The sequence below is a fragment of the Mchenga conophoros genome, linkage group LG15 (genome assembly GCF_057382185.1).
Source record: "Mchenga conophoros isolate Kocher_MC1m ecotype Shallow Benthic linkage group LG15, M_conophoros_male_GT1.1, whole genome shotgun sequence".
NCBI lineage: Eukaryota > Metazoa > Chordata > Actinopteri > Cichliformes > Cichlidae > Mchenga > Mchenga conophoros.
In genome coordinates this window covers 806,176-824,670 of record NC_140540.1, presented here as the reverse complement: position 1 = coordinate 824,670, position 18,495 = coordinate 806,176, and the positions used below count along the sequence as shown (strand labels likewise).

The 18,495-nt window shown below is 48.3% G+C and overlaps 1 protein-coding gene across 4 annotated transcripts in view; it reads left to right on the top strand.

The window, feature by feature from the left end:
* The window catches only part of LOC146557428 (kinesin-like protein KIF13B), a 33,524-nt gene that overhangs the window by 2,835 nt on the left and 12,194 nt on the right, over positions 1-18,495 (top strand). For 3 of the 4 annotated variants that reach the window (XM_085246318.1, XM_085246321.1, XM_085246319.1), the window contains exons 5-34: positions 3,260-3,272; positions 3,346-3,406; positions 3,674-3,766; positions 4,594-4,774; positions 4,902-4,989; positions 5,090-5,224; positions 5,837-5,949; positions 6,516-6,627; positions 6,944-7,156; positions 7,250-7,360; positions 8,115-8,249; positions 8,407-8,537; positions 9,037-9,123; positions 9,272-9,462; positions 9,962-10,175; positions 10,271-10,433; positions 10,650-10,796; positions 11,567-11,716; positions 11,882-12,010; positions 13,211-13,384; positions 13,469-13,626; positions 14,125-14,257; positions 14,383-14,526; positions 14,608-14,637; positions 14,765-14,864; positions 15,910-16,036; positions 16,530-16,585; positions 16,667-16,785; positions 16,910-17,086; positions 17,169-17,261. In XM_085246318.1, the coding sequence (XP_085102444.1) occupies positions 3,260-3,272; positions 3,346-3,406; positions 3,674-3,766; positions 4,594-4,774; positions 4,902-4,989; positions 5,090-5,224; positions 5,837-5,949; positions 6,516-6,627; positions 6,944-7,156; positions 7,250-7,360; positions 8,115-8,249; positions 8,407-8,537; positions 9,037-9,123; positions 9,272-9,462; positions 9,962-10,175; positions 10,271-10,433; positions 10,650-10,796; positions 11,567-11,716; positions 11,882-12,010; positions 13,211-13,384; positions 13,469-13,626; positions 14,125-14,257; positions 14,383-14,526; positions 14,608-14,637; positions 14,765-14,864; positions 15,910-16,036; positions 16,530-16,585; positions 16,667-16,785; positions 16,910-17,086; positions 17,169-17,261 (3,778 nt within the window). Of the gene's footprint in view, positions 1-3,259; positions 3,407-3,673; positions 3,767-4,593; positions 4,775-4,901; positions 4,990-5,089; positions 5,225-5,836; positions 5,950-6,515; positions 6,628-6,943; positions 7,157-7,249; positions 7,361-8,114; positions 8,250-8,406; positions 8,538-9,036; positions 9,124-9,271; positions 9,463-9,961; positions 10,176-10,270; positions 10,434-10,649; positions 10,797-11,566; positions 11,717-11,881; positions 12,011-13,210; positions 13,385-13,468; positions 13,627-14,124; positions 14,258-14,382; positions 14,527-14,607; positions 14,638-14,764; positions 14,865-15,909; positions 16,037-16,529; positions 16,586-16,666; positions 16,786-16,909; positions 17,087-17,168; positions 17,262-18,495 lie in introns of all 4 variants that reach the window. The other variant, XM_085246320.1, reaches the window with a different exon arrangement.

Here is an 18,495-nt window from a genome sequence, read left to right as displayed (position 1 = left end):
TTTATGAGCAGCTATTTGCATTGGACAAGTGCAGACAGTTCAGTGAGATTCCTGGCTGTGAGTGTGCTGTAATATGTGTACAATAGCAGGACTGACTGTATCACAGATTCACTCATTTAGTTACCGTCAGGTGAGTTTGGAGAGAATCTAACCAGCTTTTCAGGTTGGCGCCCAGTCGTTTGGAAAAGGGCTCAAATCTAGAACTCCACCCACCCTCCGTGGAAATCTCCCTCTGGCTCTTCTGCATCGTTACTCTTTACAAAGGGCGTGTGTCCCGGCTCAGCCCTGCTCAGGTAGTTTGACACACATTTGAAGGAGCAGGAAGAAGCAAAGGGAAATGGTGTCGGAGTTTTCTGTAACTCCAGTCGCGTTTATGATGTCACACTGGTGCAGCGCGTTGCTGTGCACACACAAAGCTGTATTTGTTTTGATGGCCGATCCTCCTCCTCGTGTTGCAGTGAGCCAGATACTGAGTGGTGCAGGGAGATGTTCCCTGGAGGTCCTGGCCCTCGTTCAGGTTCCCTGTTCAGCATGTAACTGTGCCTTAGGGCAAACATGGACTAAATGAATCACTGCCTTTGTAAGGAGGTTCGAGTCTCATATTTCACTGTGATTCTTTGCATTTTTTCATGCGTGTGTATCTGTGTTTCTTCTGTCCTGACACGCTTCAGCGGCGCTGCGTTTCCCCATTTGGGGCTCGGTATGAACACGTTTTACAGGCTCAGTGCGGCACAGATGGTCCCAGACCAGCACAGAGGTCAGACGGGAACGGTGGAGGTGGTAAACTCATCTGTAACTCATGATAGTTCGATTTTACATTAACAAACTAACAAGAATCAACAGTGTTGTTACTATAGAAGAGAATTTTATTCTTCCTAATGGAAGGCGTGACCTAATTTATCCAGTCGGTAAATTTGGTCTTTACGAAGCTTTAGCATTTCACATAATCTTCTCACGTGTCGCCGACTTCTCCAAAACCTTCCTGCCGACTGGAGTTAAACTGCTTTTTTGGCCTCTGTGGCACAAGCTGGTCTCCAGTCCTACCACTGCTGTCTCAATGGGACGTTACAAACGCTGCAGTCATTGCAGTGTGACGCTATAATACGTTGGATTGTGACGCACAACCTGACGTTCAGCCTGGTGCTTAATCGCACTGTCAAATGTACAAATGCACACGATTGTTGGATTTGTATAAAATATCTGTATAACTCAGATGTTTGCACTCACAGGGTGTTCATGCAAAGGTTGATCATGATTGGTCAGCTCCTGTAGGAGGGAACACATGCTACCATCATTACACAGCAGGATCATAATATGAATTCATAATAAAGAGGGTGTAGACGTTAGGCGATAATAGCGGCAGACCGACGTCATCGGCTGATTTGATCATATTAGCCACTTGCAGGTGTTTTGCTATCAGCGTCTCTAACAGACGGTTCTGTGTGCCGATTGTTTTGTGTGCATTTTGTGTTCAGCCAAAGTGGAAAGCAGAAGGCATCTGTGTCTGTAGTACTGCAGTTCCCCTGTCTGCTGTGAAGAGGACGGCCTCTTCTGTAAAGTTTGTGCTTAGTCAGCTCACTGCCTGATGGTTCAGCTGCTTCAGGGGGTGTTAATATGTCCCAGCACCCTGGGAGGCTGCAGCCCAGCAGGGCCTGTCAGATTAATGAAGCCCTGTTCCTGCTTTACCCTCCTAGGACCTGCGTCCACATATGTGGACGTCACATTTTGGGTTATTTAGACCAAAATACTCAGTCTTGCTCTTCAAAGGCCTGATATCCACTTACGAGGACATTATGCTGCTACTGTTCTATCAAAATTTTAAATTGATATCCTCATATGGCTCTGATTTTTCTTAGAAACACAAATTAGGTTAAAAAAAAAACCTGGTGATTTCTTTGTTTTTACGTTCATCAGGTGCCAATCAGCCCAAATATCAAAGAGAAATGAAAAATGCTGCTGTGGAAGAGTTCAGGACTTTAACAGTTATTTTCATGAATTTCCTCGGATGCTCTAAGAGAACATTTAATATATAAGAAAATGCCCTGGGATGGATTTTAAAATATCAAACTTCATGATAACATTTAATTTTATGTCTTCACTATGACGTCTCCATTTTTTTGATTTGTAAATCACTGGTTGTATAAAGCCAGACTTTGTTGATCACAGACTTGCTGACCTACCGTCGTCCTGCTTTAGTGATTCCAGTTATCTCAGGAATGTCCTCACCGTCCCAGGAGAGCGGGACTAAAGGCTGCTCTTTCATGGACCAGCCCAGTCTCACACAGGGAGGCCTTGTTTCGTGTGTGTGTGTGTGTGTGAGTGAGTGAGAGTGCGAAACCTTTACTTTTAGTGACTCAGTGTGGCTGAAAATGCTGCCATATTATTGCATGTCAGACTTGTGTGTTGTCAGTGTTTGCGTTGTTTTGCTTGTACAGGGTTAGTTTGATTGTGCTGTTATATGATTGGCTTTTGCTTCCTCCTGTGTGGGGGCACTTGTGCTCCCTGGAATATGACGCTCACGCTTTGGTTTTGAGTGCAGTGAGCAGTTTGGTGGTTGTTGTATTTGAGCTCGCGTGTCTGGCAGATGGGGGCAGCGTCACGTCTGAGCCGGAGTCCTGATGTAGCTTGAGCTTTGCCTTAAAGCCCACCGCATCCTGTTCGTTCAGCTGACCGTCCACACACCCGCCTCTGCCCCAGAGTGCTCAGCAGCTCCCCAGCGTGGAGCTCATTGAGCTCAGCCTTGAAGATACCATCTGCACCGAACTTCCTCTTCTTGGAGATCTGCACAGCCGTCTTCCATCCGGCTGCAGACAGGAAAGCCTCAAGTTTCCTTCAGTCCTGCTGCTTTTCTGCTTCCTCAGAAAAACAGCACAAGTGGAAAAGCCAGTATGGAAGCTCTTCAACTGACATCAGCCTGAATTTTTCACAGCCTGGAGCACAAACCCATTCAAAGATGTTGTCAGCCTGTTTCTAGTAAGACAATAACAGGAAGCAGATAGAAACCGATTTTGTGTTTTTTAGCACTTGGTTGCAGGAAAAACAAGCTTTTAAAGTAGACTCTTGTGTTTCTCTGTAACACACATCCGTGCATACACACTCAGTGGATGTTTATTAAACGCGACCAAAGGTTCGAACGAGGTCAGTTCATGTGTGCGTGTGTACGTGCACGTGTGTGTTTGTGGTCAAAGATTTTACTGAGAAATATGACAAATAAGTTTAAATATCAGTAACAATATTATTTCTTCTTTTCTGTCTCCAGGAATCAGCCCAAGGTAAATATGATGAGTTATTAATCACACATTTATGGTGTGCACATTACAGACGTGTGTCGCATGTTTTCTGCAGGTCTTTGCGTACGACTACTGTTTCTGGTCTATGGACGACTCTCAGAAAGACAAGTTTGCAGGTTGGTACATTTTCACAGAGGTTCATGTCAGTCTGTTCAAACGTGTCTCCTGACAGTGTTTCCTGATGCGCTGAGCTATTTATGGAGCTGAGAAAGCGGCCGTGGGGGGGCTGGGATGAAGGGGTTACACACTGCGTCACACTGGTTGTGGCTCAGTCTGAAAACAGCGAAATTATTCTTCCTGTCGTCTCGTTCGTGTTAAAAGTTTGTAGCTCATCAGCTTCGTTTGTGTCTGATTCCAGCAGTTAGTCTGAGTTTTGTGTGCAGGTCAGGACGTGGTGTTCCAGTGCCTCGGGGAGAGTCTGCTGGACAATGCCTTCATGGGCTACAACGCCTGCATCTTTGCTTACGGGCAGACGGGTAACATTTCAGAACAACAACTTTCAAATGAGTAACGATAAGAGGAACTGCACATCCTACCGCAGCATCACATGTTTCCATTTGTCCTCCTACGTCAGGTTTGAATGAAGCGAGTCAGGATTTGACTGTTTGTGACTTTTAGTTCTCAGTAGTTTGGGTCACAGTCACTGCAAAACGTTGTTTCTGTGCTCCACAGCGCAGTAAGCTGTTTCACACTGTTTCTGTCTGAATGCTGAGTGTTTCCTGACCCGCGTGGGTACTGATCTGTTGTCGCGCTGCACATATTGGCTCTGGAGGAAAGAGCTGGCACAGTCAATCTTACTATCACGGCACGCTCTGCCTGTTTAAGCAGAAGCAGCACTTGGTGTCTTCGACTTCATACGTGATGAAGTAATGATGCCTTGGCTGATATTGTCAGGACGCCATCTTCTTTGCCATTTTTCCATCTGCTGAACCGAAACAAGTAGATTAACTTTTGATTGATGGGCAGATGCAGGTTCGGGCAGGTCAGCCCCTCCCTGCCCACAGCTCCCATAAGCCTCGTCTGTCAAACAGCTGCAGGGTGCAACATAAGCCTGGCCCAGCAGTCCCCTCTTCGTGATTACAAATGAATAACATGGGATGCTGTTTGAGACCCTCACACTCTCGTCAGACATGAAGCGCTCTCACCTGACTCTAGTTTGGCAGCTTCTTTTATTCCAGCTGAATTTTCCTAAATGAATTAAGTTTGTTATGATCCTGGATACAAGCATTAGCTGCAGCGCTCTGTGTTAAATGATCAGTGATTCGTTCTGTCTCTCACTGGCGTCTGGATCGTTTATCTTCAGGTTCTGGGAAGTCGTACACCATGATGGGCTCGTCAGAGCAGCCCGGTCTTATCCCTCGACTCTGCAGCTCGCTGTTCAGCAGGACTGAGAAGGAGGCCCGTGAAGGGGAGAGCTTCACTGTGGAGGTGTCCTACATGGAGATTTACAACGAGAAGGTCCGAGACCTGCTCGACCCGAAGGGGTGAGATGCTGAGAGCCTCGCTCGTCATTCTGCTGGGATGTTGGAATAACATGAAACATTCAGGGTCCCTGAACAAGTCCAGGCAGCTGAAGGACTCAAAGCTGTGACCGTCTCCTTATTTCTGCAGAAGCCGACAAGCGCTGAGAGTCAGAGAGCACAAAGTTTTGGGGCCTTACGTGGACGGTCTCTCCCGTCTGGCTGTGACCAGCTACGAGGTAAACCAGCTGTTTCTTTCTTTATCGCATCGGGTTTCCGAGGACCAGGAAGTAATAACGGTGGCTGCAGACGGCGCGTGTGTTTGTTGGTGTTCAACAGGACATCGAGTCTCTGATGTCAGAGGGAAATAAGTCTCGCACGGTGGCGGCCACAAACATGAATGAGGAGAGCAGCAGGTCGCACGCCGTGTTCAACATCATCCTCACGCACACGCTCATGGACCTGCGGTCTGGGGTAAGGACACGCTCGCATGTGCACGCCGTCTCTCTGTGCAGCTGATTATTTTTCAGTTATTGGCTCGAGTGTTAATGAAATGTGTCCGAACTCAAGGGGACTCGTTTCGTCTTATTCAAAGTCCCAACATGCAACACTGAGAAGCAGCTGATCCTCACATTGATGTTAGTCGACCAGCCAGACCTGCATCGCACTGTGCAAAAGTCTTGAGCCAGCCCTCGTGTTTTCATATTTGACTTTCTTTGACAGCGGTCAGGTACCAGGACCGGACTCGAAGAGTGACGCAAACATCTGGAGGAATTTATTTCTTTATTTATTGTGTTGTTAAGCAACACTGACCTACTATGAAGTATAAACACTCAAACCTGTCGGTGTCTGTTGGCACTTTGCTGTTAGCATTCTGTCACAAAAACACATCATGTGTCCAGTTTTTCAGTTACATCTATAAAAAAAGGTATAAAATAATAATTGGCGTCAACATTTGCGATACCCAGATGTGTTTTATTCGTCTTTTGTCTGTGAATCGCTGCTTCTGTTGAGTCGTTCTCATTCAAAAGCTATGAGAGATTCTAGCTCGATGAGCTCCTGTGCGGCGCTGTGTGTTTGCTGCAGACGAGCGGGGAGAAGGTGAGCAAGCTGAGTCTGGTGGATCTGGCTGGAAGCGAGCGGGCAGCGAAGACTGGAGCTGCAGGGGAGCGGCTCAAAGAAGGCAGCAACATCAACAAGTGAGTGCGCATAAAATAAAGCTGTGATACTGACAGTCGAGACGGTTTTACTGCCTGCTGCTGTTTGTCTTCAGTCTAGTGTCCGCCTCGAGGTTTTAGATGATGAGCCAACACAGCTGATTTAAACGGCTAAATGACCTCCTCAGCATGTTGTGTAGTTCTCCACAGGCCTGGTAATGACCTAATCAGGTGTGCTGACCCAGGGTGTACACCGGCCTCGAGGCCTGGAGCTCCCCACCTCGGCTGTAGAGCCTCCAGACACCCGTGTTTGTTTGAAGTTATTGGAAACTTCTTGTTTCTCTGCATCTCTGAGCATCTCTAGTGCTGAAACAGTTCTGATGTGTGTAGCCTGCTATTGGGTCACCAGTGTGAACGCCCCTGAACAGGAAGCATATTTTAGTTTCTGCAATTAAAGATGTTTTGCAGAAGCGCATCGGCGTCCGGCTAACAAACCGACAGGAGCGGTCTTTGAGTCGGTGCTTCACTCAGTCGTTTGAAGCTGAGATTGTTCAGGTGTGGACTTCTAATCTTAGCATCACAAGCCCTTTCTCTGTCCCTCCCTGCAGATCTCTCAGCACTCTGGGTTTAGTCATCTCTGCCTTGGCTGACCACGGAGCAGGGAAGAACAAGAGCAAGTTTGTCCCCTACAGAGACTCTGTGCTCACCTGGCTGCTCAAGGTACAAGAAAGGAACTTTGTTTTCAAGTATGCAGCCTCAGATCGCACTGCAAACTCACATCGGAGGATTTCTTTTGCCTCAAATGAATTAATTTTGTGACGTTTCAAGGCTCTGCTGTTTGTTTCATTAGTTCTGCTCAGTTTGAAAAAGGCTCCATTTGCCAGCTTTGGGTGTTTAATTTGGCTCCAGATAGCATTGTAATGGTGTGAAATGTTGTTTCCCCAACATCCTAGATTTCAGCTGCGTGCTCATGAGTCATTGTGCTTAATTATATTACTGTAATGCTCAGAGTTTAAGGTGATGTTCGTACCTGCAGGACAGCCTCGGAGGGAACAGTCGCACCGCCATGGTGGCCACTATCAGCCCAGCAGCAGACAACTACGACGAGACGCTGTCCACTCTTCGTTACGCCGACCGGGCCAAGAACATCGTCAACCACGCCGTGGTGAACGAAGACCCCAACGCAAGGATCATCCGCGAGCTACGAGAGGAAGTGGAGAAGCTGAAGGAGCAGCTCACCGAGGCGGAGGTTTGGCCTCGTTCAGCCTGTGACTGATCAGTGAGAATTATGGGTAATAATCCACACACGTCCAGAGTCTAATGAAGCTGCTGTCACTCTCAGTCTATGAAGGCCCCCGAGCTCAAGGAGCGACTGGAGGAGTCGGAGAAACTGATCCAAGATATGACGGTCACCTGGGAGGACAAACTTAGGAAAACGGAGGCCATTGCACAGGTAGCAACACACAAACACACAAGACCGCATACAAAACACGTCACCGTGGCTTTCTGATAGCGTTTAAATCCTCAGTGTTTGGAGTTATCAGCTAACGCTCGAAGGCTTTGACAGGAAGGTGTAAACACTGTTAAACTACAAACTAATTAAATTATGGGATTTCACCAACGCTGAGACGGACAGTACTGCACACACGGCCGTGCTGTTGGTCACATCATTCTATAAACTGGGCCAAAAGACACCAACAGCACAGCTAAGAGGGTTAGCAACTTCAGTCAGCTGTTTGTCACCTCACTGGGAGAGGGTTGCATCCAACCTCTACGTGTTACTAGTATTCAAATGGATAAGGTAAAAAATGCATTCAGCCACTGTGCAGCGGTTTGAAATGAACTGAAAGCATCCATAAGTGGTGGTAGTGATGGTGACGCTGTCATTGTACCAGCCCGTAGACCTGCAGCCTCAAGTGGCCGTTAGAGGAACTGCAGCTCAACGCTTCAGCTTAGCTTCAGTTTTCAGGACACGCTGAATACGTTATTTTTCCATCTCTATCCAGAGGAATATGTTTTTAAAAACTCTCTTTGAACTCAGAATCAATTCATTTATTGAGCTGACGCATGTCATCAGTCTTTTGTTTTGTTCATGATGGAGATTGTTTAGTATCCCAGCCACTTCTCTTTTCTTCCATCAAGCAGCTCCAGATCAGAACAATCGCTCGGTTAGTTCCTGTGTTGAACGTGACGTGTGTTCTCTGCAGGAGCGTCAGAGGCAGTTGGAGAGCCTGGGCATTTCTCTGCAGTCGTCTGGTATCCGAGTGGTCGACGATAAGTGCTATCTGGTCAACCTCAACGCTGACCCTGCCCTCAACGAGCTGCTGGTCTACTACCTAAAAGTACCGAGAACTCACCATCCATCCTAAATACATCGAGTTGCTGCCATTTGATTGGTTGATTAGATGTTTGCATTAACAAACAGCAGATGTGCTCAGGTGCAGCTGTTTTGCTTGTGTTAGTATTCAGATTGTTAAGTGACCGTTGTCCTGTATCCAGGATCACACGCGCGTGGGTTCAGCCGACTCACAGGACATCCAGCTGTGTGGGATGGCCATCCAAGCAGAACACTGTGTCATTGACGTCACAGAGAGCCACGGCGTGGTGCTCACTCCTCACCGCAATGCTAAGTATGTAGCTAGCCCGTGACAAACGATACTGCAGAAGACCGGCTCATTGCGATGCTCACAAAGCTGCGTTCAGTTTGAATTGGATTGCAGGTCAATCTCACAGCTGCAGACAACACTTTCCTGCAAAGTGCCTCAAATGTTAGCAGCAATGACGAGCACTGTGGAGCTGCCACCAAGCACTTTGGTGACAGCAGCTGTGTTCTGTTTAATAGCTTCATATTTTTCCAGTGTTATTGTTTCCGTCCATGTTGGTTATTGATCACATGCAGCAAACTCCGGTGATATGGACTGCCTACATTTGGCAACCCTGCATTGATTTAGTTCACAGAGAGCACCAGGATGCACCAGCCCGACTAAAATAAAATGTTTTTATGAGTTGAATCAGAGCCGTGTGCTCTAATAATGATGCAACAACCTAAAACTATACTTAATATTTTTGGGAGAGTTCATTTGTTTCTGTAGATGCACATCAAATGTTTGCTTTGTGCTTTCTCTGCAGAACGTACGTGAACGGCACCGAGGTCGTGAATCCCGTGCAGCTTCACCATGGCGACAGGATCCTGTGGGGGAACAACCACTTTTTCAGGTGTGCGTTTGAACCTGGATCTGCGGCGTCGTATTTCTCACGCCGACATTTGTTACATGTGGTAACAAAGTGTTTCTCTTTCACTCTGCGACGCTTCCTCTTTGTCCGACTCGCTCTTTCCTCTGTGCGAATCAACACGCGAGCACAGGATCAACCTGCCCAGGCAAAGGGTGCAAAAGGGGGGCGAGGAAGAGGAGGATGCCGCGATGACAAAGCGTTCGAGCAGCGACTGTCTGGAGGTCGGCGAGCCGGACGCGTGCAGCGACGTGTCGAGCGAGAGGAGCTTCGGCTACGAGTTCGCCCAGGCCGAGGTCATGATGAAAGGCATGTGGAACAACGGTGAGTCAGAGTAACGGGGGGGCGAACGCTTTTTCAAAATGTTGCCTTCAAATCGTAACATTGTTGTCAATGGTCAGCCATTTGTTAGATGAGCTAATAAAAGATGTTTGTTTTTTCATTTTTTGAAAAATTCTTTTTTATTTTTTGACCTAAAAGGAGAAAAAATCTTGAAGCGTTTTGTTGATACCCTCACTTCAAGCTTGGCAGGTGTGCTGCTGGGAAATGGAGTGAATGCAGAGTTTGAATGTAAAAATATAAATAATGTGAAGAACAGCCAAAGTCAGACACAGTAATGTGCCCTCACTGTCTTACTGGAAGCCAAAGCAGTTCTGACAGGCTTTGATCTGTTAGTGGGGTCGATTTGGTTTGAGGTTTATCAGCGTTTGTGTGTCTGCAATGCTTCCAGCCACTGACTCTCACACTCACACCTACAGTGTCTCTAATAGAAAGCCAGAATAATCAGTGTCTTCTCAATTATCCTCCCCGTGTCCTCCTGCAGACCCGTTGCAGTCAGTGTTGCAGACCCTGGAGAAGCAGCACCAGGAGGAGAAGCGCTGTGCTCTGGAGCGCCAGAGGCAGATGTATGAACAGGAGCTGCAGCAGCTCCGCCAGCGAGTCACCCCCGAGAAACCATCGGGCGTCCCAGGCAGTGCTACTGCAGCCGTGTTGTCAGCCGGCTCGAACAAACGTGTGCGTCGCTGGAGCGAGGACAGGTGGCGCTGTTCTCTCTGTCGGATAGGTCCCCAAAGAAGAAATCCAGGAGCCTCTGCACAGCGTGGCTGACTGTCATCGTGTCTTTGTGTTACAGAGAGGCCATGATAACCCGCAGCCTGCGACGACTTAAAGAGCAGATCGTTCGGGCTAGGCTGTTGGCTCAGGAGGCCGGCTTCATTGCTGAGGAGCTCAACAAAAGGACAGAGTATCTGGTCACTCTGCAGATCCCGGCCGCCAACCTGGACGCCAACAGAAAGGTACAGCAGGGTGACGTCTGCTTTAAAACAAACGTGGTACCTGTTAAAGATAAAGGCTTCACAGTTCAGTCGCAGCAACATTTGATGAGGAAAAGTGTTGAAATGATGTTTCAGTCCTCATGGATTGAACTCGTAAAGCCGTAGCCGACTGTGAGGATGGAAATGCTGACAGGGGCACGTTTGTTAAAGCCATTTTTGGTTTTCCTGTCGCCGCAGCGCGATGCAGTGCTGAGCGAGCCGGCCATCCAGGTGCGGCGTAAAGGTAAAGGGAAGCAGATCTGGGCTCTGGAGAAGATGGAGAACAGGCTGGTGGACATGAGGGAGCTCTACCAGGAGTGGAAGGAGCTGGACGAAGACAATCCAGTGAGTGGAGACACGAACTAGAACGCCCACAAATAGGACGCAGCATGCATCAAACTGATGAAAGCCACGCAGCAGGAACGCTCATTAGTCAGAGCGTTTGTGGGAAAGCTGGGAACAAAAAAACATAACATGTGAGACTGAGAAATATAAATGTTTGTTTTGTTTTTGTTTTTTGAATTTGCTGGCAACAGCAGACTACATGAAAGTTGTGATTGAGGTTAAAGTTGTAACTGCCACTAAGTGGAACGTCTCGTAAGGTAACAATAAGCTGAGTATTAGAGCCTGCGGCTCGCTCTGCTGTCAGTGTGACAGCGCAGGCCAGTGGTGTCCAACTCCAGCCCTCGAGGGCCGCAGTCCTGCAGGTTTTAGGTGTCCTTGATCCAACAGGCTGATTTAAAGGCTGAATGACCTCCTCAACATGTCCTGAAGTTCTCCAGAGGCCTGGGAATGAACTAATCAGGTGTGATTCAGGTGTGTTGACCCAGGGCGAGATCTAAAACCTGAAGGACACCTCAGGTGTTGGCTAAGCCTGGTGTAGGCAGCTTAAGGGAGCAAATCTTTCACTCAGTTTGTTGGAGTGAAATGAAACAGGAGCTCCCCCAGAAGAAGAACGGGGGTAAGAGCAGGTTGGTGTTTTGATCTGCAGTTCGTCCAGTCTGCATGTTGAGTGGTTTTCTCTCTCTGTGATTGGTGCACCTGTGTGCAGATGTTTGGGTGGATGAGGGATTATACGTTCTCACTAACTCTTGCTTCCTTTTTCCCCGATCGAGGTGATGCGCTCCTATTTCAAACGTGCCGACCCCTTTTTCGATGAGCAAGAGAATCACAGCCTGATCGGTGTGGCCAATGTCTTCCTGGCCTGTTTGTTCTACGACGTCAAACTGCAGTACGCGGTGCCCATCATCAACCAGAAGGGAGAGGTACGATTGTTTTGGCTTTACGCCGGCATCTCGCCGCCTCGTTTTCAGCCACAGCGGCCATGTTTTTCCCTCTGATGAACTGGAGAAGTGTGAACTTACCTGCACGGCACCAAACGGACAGTTAGCAGCTAGCTGATGGTGCTGAAATGCCCGTGTGTGTTTCAGGTGGCAGGTCGGCTTCACATCGAAGTGTGGCGTGGTACAGAGAGCTGTGAAGAGGAAGGTGGAGGCGGTCCTGACAAGCAGCTGAGCAGCACAGATGGAGATCCACATGAGCGCAGACTCCGCTGCGTGGTGAGAGGATTTCAGTTTCTTTAACAGGTCCAGCTCTGCAGAAACCCAGCGTGCCCCTCCGAAACGCTGCTAGTCATAATGCAGGACACGAAGTCATAATCCTGCCTGTTGTAGGTCTCCACTTAAAGCGAGCGTTTCTGCCCCGTATGATGGAGCTGGATGCGCTCGTGTGAAGTGCGGCAGGTTTACTTAACTTTAGCTTGTCAAAGGAGCTTGCAAAGAAAAGCGTCTGGACTTCTTTAAGTTGCTTGAAGACGTTTCACCTTCATCCGAGAAGCTTCTTCAGTTCTAAGGTCAAATGGTGGAGAGTCCCAGATATAAACCTAGTGGGAGTTTCCCCCCACAGAGGGACAAAAGGACCCCTGATGATCCTCTAATCACCTGAGCCAAGGTGTGTAACTGGGTGTGGGTCACAATCAGCCAGAGTTTCGGGTGTGTTCATTGTGAAACCTGGTCCCACCTTATCATGTGATTTCCTGAGGTCAGATGGCCCAGGATGTGAGTGGGCGTTAAGGCGTCTGGGAAGGATCTCAAAACTGGATTATAGATGGCAGAGAGTTGGTGTCGTAAGCCCCGCCTCTGTTCAAAGATGGTCGCTCACAGTGGACATAGATGCTTCTTTCACTCCTCTTTCAAACCATCTGTCCTCTCTGTCCAAAATGTGAACATTGGCATCCTCAAAGAGTGACCTTTGACCTTTAGATGCAGATGGACTGCTGAGTCTTGTCCTGTGGAGGTGGCTCTTCTGTGTTGTGCCATGCGCTTGTGAAGTGGTTGTTTGGTCTCTCCGATGTAGAGGTCTGGGCATTCCTCGCTGCACTGTACAGCAAACACCACATTGTTAAGTCTGTGTTTTGGAGTTTTGTCTTTGTGATGAACCAGCTTGTGTCTGAGTGTGTTGCTGGGTCTGAAATGCACCGGGATGCTTGGAGAAAACTCCTGAGTTTCTCTGATACATACATGGGGATGACAATGTTGTCTGTTTGACCTTAGAACTGAAGAAGCTTCTCGGATGAGAGGTGAAATGTCTTCAACTTAAAGAAGTCCAGACGCTTTTCTTTGCAAGCTCCTTTGACTACGATGACCTGGATGACTGAGAACCTTCACAGACTTAACTTTAGCTTAACTGCCTTCTGGTTGTGTTTTGTCGTTGTGGGAAAAAGTCCTTTTCCTTCTGAGGTGCATTTCTGCTCATCCTAGGTGAAAATCCTCCAGGCCACCGGGCTTCCTCGCCACCTGTCCAACTTTGTCTTCTGCCAGTATCGCTTCTGGGCGCAGGAGGAGCCGGTGTTCACCGCTCCAGAGGTGGCCTCTTCCAGCTCGGCGTCCGCCTCCAGAGACCCTCAGTGTACTGTAGTGTTTGACAGCACCAAGGTGGAGCGTTTCTGTGGTTAAGTAAAAGTTGTGATCAGCAGGTGAGTTGTCACTAACAGAAAACGTGCCTCGTGTCATCTTCAGGAATTATCTGTGCCGGTATCGGAAGATTTTGTGGAATTTCTGGCTGAGGGGGCGGTGGCCATCGAAGTGTACGGTCACAAACAGGCTAACCATCGCAGGAATCTGGCACTGTGGGACCTGGGAGTGATCCAAGCCAAGACCAGATCCCTCAGAGAGAGGTGCATCAGTACGAGCGCATCTGCAGCAAATAAACTTCAGTAATCTGAAAAGGGAGATTTGAGGAGAAATGTGAAAACAAGAAGACATCAAAATTGGAGCAGATGGTGGCATTTTATTGGAATATGTTTATACTTTATATGTAATATTTATTTTATATGAGCCAAATTAAGTGAGTTCAGATCCACCACCCTGAGCTCCCCCTGAGTAAGGTACCGTCCCTGCGCCGGCACCCACTGCTTCACTGAGTGATTGGCTTCAATGCAGAGAGGAGTCCCACCCACAGGGATTCATAACGTATACGAAGGAGAAAAGTGTTTACAGAGGTCAGAACAGGAAGTCGTCATCTCATTGACTGCAGGGAGAGCTTTTGCAACCACAGCTGTCGCCACCTGCTGGCCTTCAGATAGAATGCACCGATCTGGTGCAGCGTCAGCCTTTGAGCACCTTTCTTATGTTCTGTGCTTGTTGCTGTGCACTGATGGTGCGGTCTCTCACAGGTGGAGCGAGGTGACCCGTCAGCTTGAATTGTGGGTGAAGGTGATGGAGCTGAATGAGGCGGGAGAGTTCACAGCTGTAGAAGTTGTTCCTGCTAAAGACGTCCGGACAGGAGGAATCTTCCAGCTCAGACAGGTTGTGTGTCCGTGTGTGTGTGTGTGTCCGTGTGTGTCCGTGTGTGTGCGCGTGTGCGTGTGCGTGCGTGCGATTAGGTATGAAGAAAGGAGTCCAGCCGTCTGTAACGGTTCTTTCCTGAACAGGGACAGTCTCGGCGAGTGCAGGTGGAAGTTTGTCCAGTGCCGGACTCGGGCACCATGCCACTCGTTGCAGCCTCCATCCTGTCTGTGTCTATTGGAGATGTAAAGGTCCGACAGGTGCGTCTCCCCAAAAACGATCCAAAACAGGTGAGGACGCCGTTCTTCAGACTGAGCACGGTTTCAGTTTTCAGCCTTTTAACTGTTAATGTGCATGAATTTACATTTTAGGTTACAGATGAAGAAATGGACAGCTATCAGGTAAGAGACGCCGTGCAGTCTGTGTGTGATGGCGAGGACACGGTCTCAGTCTGTCTCACGTGCGCGTGTGTGTGTGTGTGTGTGTGTGTGTGTGTGTGTGCGTGCGTGTGTGCGTGCGTGTGTGTAGGAGGTGGACCTGGAGAGGATGAGGGAACAGTGGCTGGTCACGCTGACGCAGAGACAGGAGTATTTGGACCAACAGCTGCAGAAGATCGTCTGTAAAGCAGGTACAGCTGGAAAGACAAGGGCAGAAAGGGGACTCGCTGGCCACTTTATTAGGTATACCTTGCTCGTACCGGGTTAGACGGCGTTTCGCCTTCAAACATGTTGTATATTCAACAAAAGCTGGAAACGTTCCTCACAGACCTGAGTCCATGCTGACGTGATGACATCACACCGTTGCTCTTTGTGTCTGCTGCACATCCAACTCGAGCAAAGAGATCTGGTTACCATGGAGGTCACTGAGTATGGTGAACTCCGCTGTCGTGTTCCAGACGCCAGTTTCAGATTATCTGACGTTCGTGGCGTGAACCATTAACCCGTCGGAAGAATCTATCAGCAGATGGGCGCTGTGTGATGGTTACAGGGACGGGCGCAGCAGTAATGCTCGCCGTAGGATGTGGTGTGTGCCAACAGTCTGACACGCCTCTGAGCCGACCGTGTGGCTGTGTAGCACATCCAGGTTACATGTGATGTGCGTTCAGAGATGCTGCAGTTTTTACCCCTCAGCCGTAAAAGGCTGATGGGGTACTGCCGTCACCCAGCTGGGCGGGTGGCACGGACACCTTTGTGAGCGTGTCGAGAATGAGGAGAGGGTTAGGGTGAGGCGCATCTACTGAAAAAACTGGACGAATTTAAAGGTCAGAGTATGATTTCTGAAAGTCGTGTGAGAGCAGTAACTGAGGGATGGCACAGGTGGTCGCTGTCCATCACCCAGAGAGCTGCCACTGAACTCCAGGGATGGCTGTGTGAGGAAACACCCAGCACATCAGGAAAGTCTCGATTCCTCAGACCATGAGCCAATAAGCACGGCACATTCATTTGCAGGTCTCCTTCACCATGTTTGCATTTCTAAATATGTTCAGTTGGTGCAGTGTGTCAGCCCATTAGTTTGTTTGGGGTTTTTGCAATAATATGAAGGGTGTACCTAATATAACGACCAGTGAGGGAATCTATAAATAATGATAAAAATCTGTCTGAGCGGTGTTTCTACCACTAAGCGTTTGTGACGTTTTTCCTGCTGCTGCTTTCGTTTCCTGCGAACGCGCACAGACAAGTCGGAGGATGATGTTGAAAGGGAATCGCAGCTGTTGGAGTGCCGGCTGACCCTCACCGAAGAACGGAACGCCGTCATGGTCCCGTCCGCTGGCAGCGGCATTCCTGGAGCGCCAGTAGAGAGGTGGGCGGGTTTTATTGGGGTTCTTTACTTTTCTAAACAACAGAAGAAAATGAGCAAGAAAAGATTTCTGGTAAATGTGGAGCTGCTCCAAAAAGCTTTCCTGTATTTAGAAAGTGAATTTATCTTTAATGTGATGGAACATGCAGAAGCTCAGGCCACAGTCTCCAGTGTCGTTTTATTTTACTACCTAACATTTCAAAGCTTCTAAATTAATGTTGAATTCATTCATTCTGTCTTTATTTTCTGTGCCCTTTGATCTTGAAGATGTCCGACTGTTTATTCTCTGTTTTAGTCTGAATTTCAGTTACTGAGTTAATGACAACAACCAATAGTTACTTGTAGCATGTTTGTAAGTGATCGAGCGTACTGTTAAAAACTGCACTGCTTTCACAAGAAGCCGTCGAATGATCCACGGTCCTCGCGGTGTCAAACACAGAGCGGTCGCCACCTTCACTCAGGAACAAACCTTAGCAGCTGGTCACTTTCTCCACAGGGTCCCTGTACCTGGGATGGAAACACACACTCCTGCCCTGTTTCTGGATCTCAGTGGTATGTTGTTGTTCTCCTGGTAAAAACCACGTGTGCTTGTAGCAGCGCTGAAGCTCCTCTCCGTGTGCGTTTTCCCTCCAGCCGACGATTTCCAGTCCAGTCTGTCGGCCCCGCTGGCCGGAGGACAGGACGCGCTGCTCAGTGGGGAAGATGAAGACGACTTCTTTGACCTCCATATTGTTAAACACTATGATCCAGAGGTGAGCAGGCTGTAAAATGACTTTTCCCTCAGGTTTCTTCTTCCTGCTTTAGAGAGAATTAAAACTACCAGATGCAGATGGAGGGAAATCTTGAGCCGGTCATTTCCTTGTGAATGCGTTCCAGGTGAAGGCCGAGGCGTCCTGGGACTCCACGGTCCACGAGTGCCCCCAGCTGAGTCGCGTGGCGCCCGCTGACCAGAGGGTGTACCTGACGGTGCGCACGGTGGTGCAGCTGAGCCATCCGGCCCACATGCAGCTGGTCCTCAGGAAACGCATCTGTGTCAGTGTTACTGGGAGACAGGTGTGTGTAGCTTAGATGGTGTGATGGGTGTGCTTCACAGCCCGCACCTGAGGACATCAGCTGATGTGTTGTTGCGCTGCAGGGTTTTGCCCAGAGTCTGCTGAAGAGGATGTCTCAGCGGAGCTCCGTCAGCGGCTGTGGGATCACCTTTGAAGTGGTTTCTAACATCCCAGGAGTAAGTACCAGGATTCATGTTGGCGTCTGCATTAGTGTTCAGGACGGAAGGAAAGGGGAATAGAATAATACTTTAATTGTCCCACAAGGGGAAATTTGGTTGTATCAGCAGCAAAACACACATATAAAGAACAGAAAACACAATTTTTACATATTTACATCATGGACAACAGTTACCAGAGCACAGTTGTTGGGATTAGTGTACAGATGTGCAGACAGCAGGAGACTGAAAGATGTTTAAATAGTGAAGAATATTTAGAATCATTAGAAACGTGCAGATTGTGTGATTGTGCATTAAAATGTAGACATGTAACTTCCAATAAGTTAGTGTATATATAAGCTGAGTAAGTAATGTGCAGTTATAACAGTAGAAGCTGCTACAGCGCAGATGTGAACATCTATGATTGTTGGGAGCAGTTGTGATTGTGCAGTCTGACAGCTGCAGGGAGGAAGGCCCTGCAGAAACGCTCCTTCATGCATCGACGATGCAGCAGTCTGTCACTGCAGCAGCTCTGCAGCAACATTCACATGCATGGGGTGGGAGACTCTGTCCATCAGAGTCCTTCTGTCTCCCACCACCTGCACTGGGTCCAGGGTGCATCCCAGAACAGAGCTGGCCTTCCTGATCAGCTAAATGGCAGTGAGAACAAAAATGGTGAGCGTGTACATTTCTTGAATCTGGTGGTCATTTTAGAGTAAGAACATTTCGACGCACATATGGAGGAATGAATCCCGGCGTTCCAGAAGTAGACGGCACGTTCTCTGTGGAGAGAAAAGGCTTTCTCATGGACACTTTTCCAAATAAGCCGACACATGTTCACGCTTTTCCTAATTGTGCCATGATGAACTTAAACATTGCAACCTCTGGGTGAAGCTGCTCCTCCTGGGAAGGATCAATGCTCTGTTCATTTTTATCGCAGCAGAGTGATGCGCTTTAACGTTTTTGGGAGTGACCTTTGAACCCTTTCCAGATTGATGAGCAGCCACAGTTGCTTCTCTGAGATCGTCTTTCCTCCTCAGTTAACACACCGGAAAGCTCCAGACCAGCAAAGTGACAAAAGACTAGCTTTTATAGAAGTGCTCACACCTGCTGATGATCAGTTAATCAGATGTATTGATTAGCAGCATCTACCTATGGAAGAGGTGAAGATGTACGTTTTACACACTGATACTAATATAGGATATGATACTAGGTTCAAATCTCTGACCTTGACCTCAGCTTCAGAGGTCATGTT